Source organism: Olea europaea, chromosome 19 (genome assembly GCF_002742605.1).
Source record: "Olea europaea var. sylvestris chromosome 19, O_europaea_v1, whole genome shotgun sequence".
NCBI classification, from domain to species: Eukaryota; Viridiplantae; Streptophyta; class Magnoliopsida; order Lamiales; family Oleaceae; genus Olea; species Olea europaea.
This window is the reverse complement of record NC_036255.1, coordinates 7,617,901-7,619,805: the sequence shown is the minus strand read 5'-3', so window position 1 is coordinate 7,619,805 and position 1,905 is coordinate 7,617,901. Positions and strand designations below refer to the sequence as shown.

Here is a 1,905-nt window from a genome sequence, read left to right as displayed (position 1 = left end):
ACTTAAATTTATGTTTAAAAAAAAAAAAAAAAAAAAGTAAAAAAGAAGAGAGAGATCTGTAGCAATAGGTACAACAAATTAATTATTAATAATACCTCTAATATTATAAGAGAACAGGATTAAATAATACTGCTTCATGGTCATCTTTGATCTAATGAGTAATGAGTATCGTTAACCAGAATTTTGTCGTTATCACAGTAGAATTCTATCTTGGTTACAATGCATTTAACATTTCCTATTTTCATTTTCATGGTGGCAGATTTTATGTGGCAGAAATCCTGCTTGCTCTAGAATATTTACACATGCTTGGGGTAGTATATCGTGACCTGAAGCCAGAAAACGTTCTTGTGAGGGATGATGGACATATAATGCTCTCGGATTTCGACCTTTCACTTCGTTGTGTTGTCAGCCCAACATTGGTCAAGGCCTTATCATTGGAATCCGAACCCCTGAGTAAAAACCCTGTGTATTGTGTCCAGCCAGCTTGCATTGAACCTGCGTGCATTCAGCCATCATGTGTGGTTCCAACATCATGCTTCTCTCCTCGTCTCTTTTCAAGGAAATCCAAAAAGGATGGGAAGCATAAAAATGAAATTGGAAACCAAGTTAGCCCATTACCTGAGCTGATGGCTGAACCAACCAATGCTCGGTCAATGTCATTCGTGGGAACCCATGAATACCTGGCACCTGAAATCATCAAAGGTGAAGGTCATGGAAGTGCAGTGGATTGGTGGACTTTTGGGATTTTCCTATATGAACTTTTGTTTGGCAAAACTCCATTTAAAGGATCTGGCAATCGAGCCACATTGTTTAATGTTGTTGGACAACCTCTCAGATTTCCAGAATCACCGGTTGTTAGTTTTGCTGCAAGGGATTTGATCAGGGGTTTGCTTGTGAAAGAACCACAACACAGATTAGCTTATAAACGTGGTGCAACTGAGATTAAGCAGCACCCTTTCTTTGAAGGAGTTAATTGGGCTTTGATACGTTGTGCCACCCCTCCCGATATCCCAAAGCCTGTCGAGTTTGAAAGTTTACCAGTTCCAGCTGCAACAAAGAACGAGAAGACTGCTCTTCCTGTAGCTATTTCAGATCAGAAAAGTGAAAAATATCTAGAGTTCGATTTCTTCTAGGTAATAGCAGTATTATTGGGATTTGTTTTCAATAATGGAGAAACTTGACATATTTAGAATCTTTCTGGGTTGTGCTTCATCTACTATTATTCTGTACTTTCTTCTTTTAACCGCGTGAAGTTCGCAAAGCGTGACCAGGCTTCTTGCTGCCTGTAAGAGTCAACGATTGCCTATCAATGAATGCTAGAAAAGGGTCTTGGGAAGGTCCTTTCGTCAACATCCCTGGTTACAACACTATCTCTTTATTTGACTAAATAGGACTTTTCATTTCATGGAAGTTTCAGAAACATGAGATTCTTACACATGAAACAAGTTTGTGGTATTAGTAGGTTGTGAAAGCATGATTTGCATTGCATTTGGCCAGCGGCCACAGGATGAACTTTAGAATTTTGAGTGTTTTGTATAATGTTTTTGGACAATTTCTTGAAGATTTTCTTAAAATTCAAGACATTGTACGGCCAAAGATTAGATGCACCCCTCAAGTTTGTAGCCTTTATATCTGTGTCCTGGTGTATATATGATTATATGTGCCGACACTGAAACCAGTCATGTTGCTATTTGTTGGCTGCAAATCATAAAGGATAATATGAAAGATTATACTACTTGTACATAAAAATTATACATAAGGAATTATATAAAATGATGTGGAGGGAACAAATTGGATGAAAAAGTTGGTTGTATTTAAAATTGTCAAATGATAGAGTGACATATGACATTATATAATCTATTATGTACATATAGGAATGTCTTTTTTTCGTCAGATCATGCCACA

The 1,905-nt window shown here is 37.3% G+C and overlaps 1 protein-coding gene across 1 annotated transcript; it reads left to right on the top strand.

Moving 5' to 3' along the window:
* Positions 1-49: 49 nt before the first annotated feature.
* LOC111368659 (serine/threonine-protein kinase D6PKL2-like) lies at positions 50-1,629 on the top strand. The gene has a single exon (XM_022990034.1). It carries the CDS (start codon positions 162-164, stop codon positions 1,131-1,133), a length of 972 nt encoding a protein of 323 aa, XP_022845802.1. The 5' UTR covers positions 50-161; the 3' UTR covers positions 1,134-1,629.
* Positions 1,630-1,905: the final 276 nt, after the last annotated feature.

What these genes read in the sequence shown, in the direction of transcription:
- LOC111368659 (XM_022990034.1), top strand. Translation starts at nt 162, where the DNA reads ATGAGTATCGTTAACCAGAATTTTGTCGTTATCACAGTAGAATTCTAT.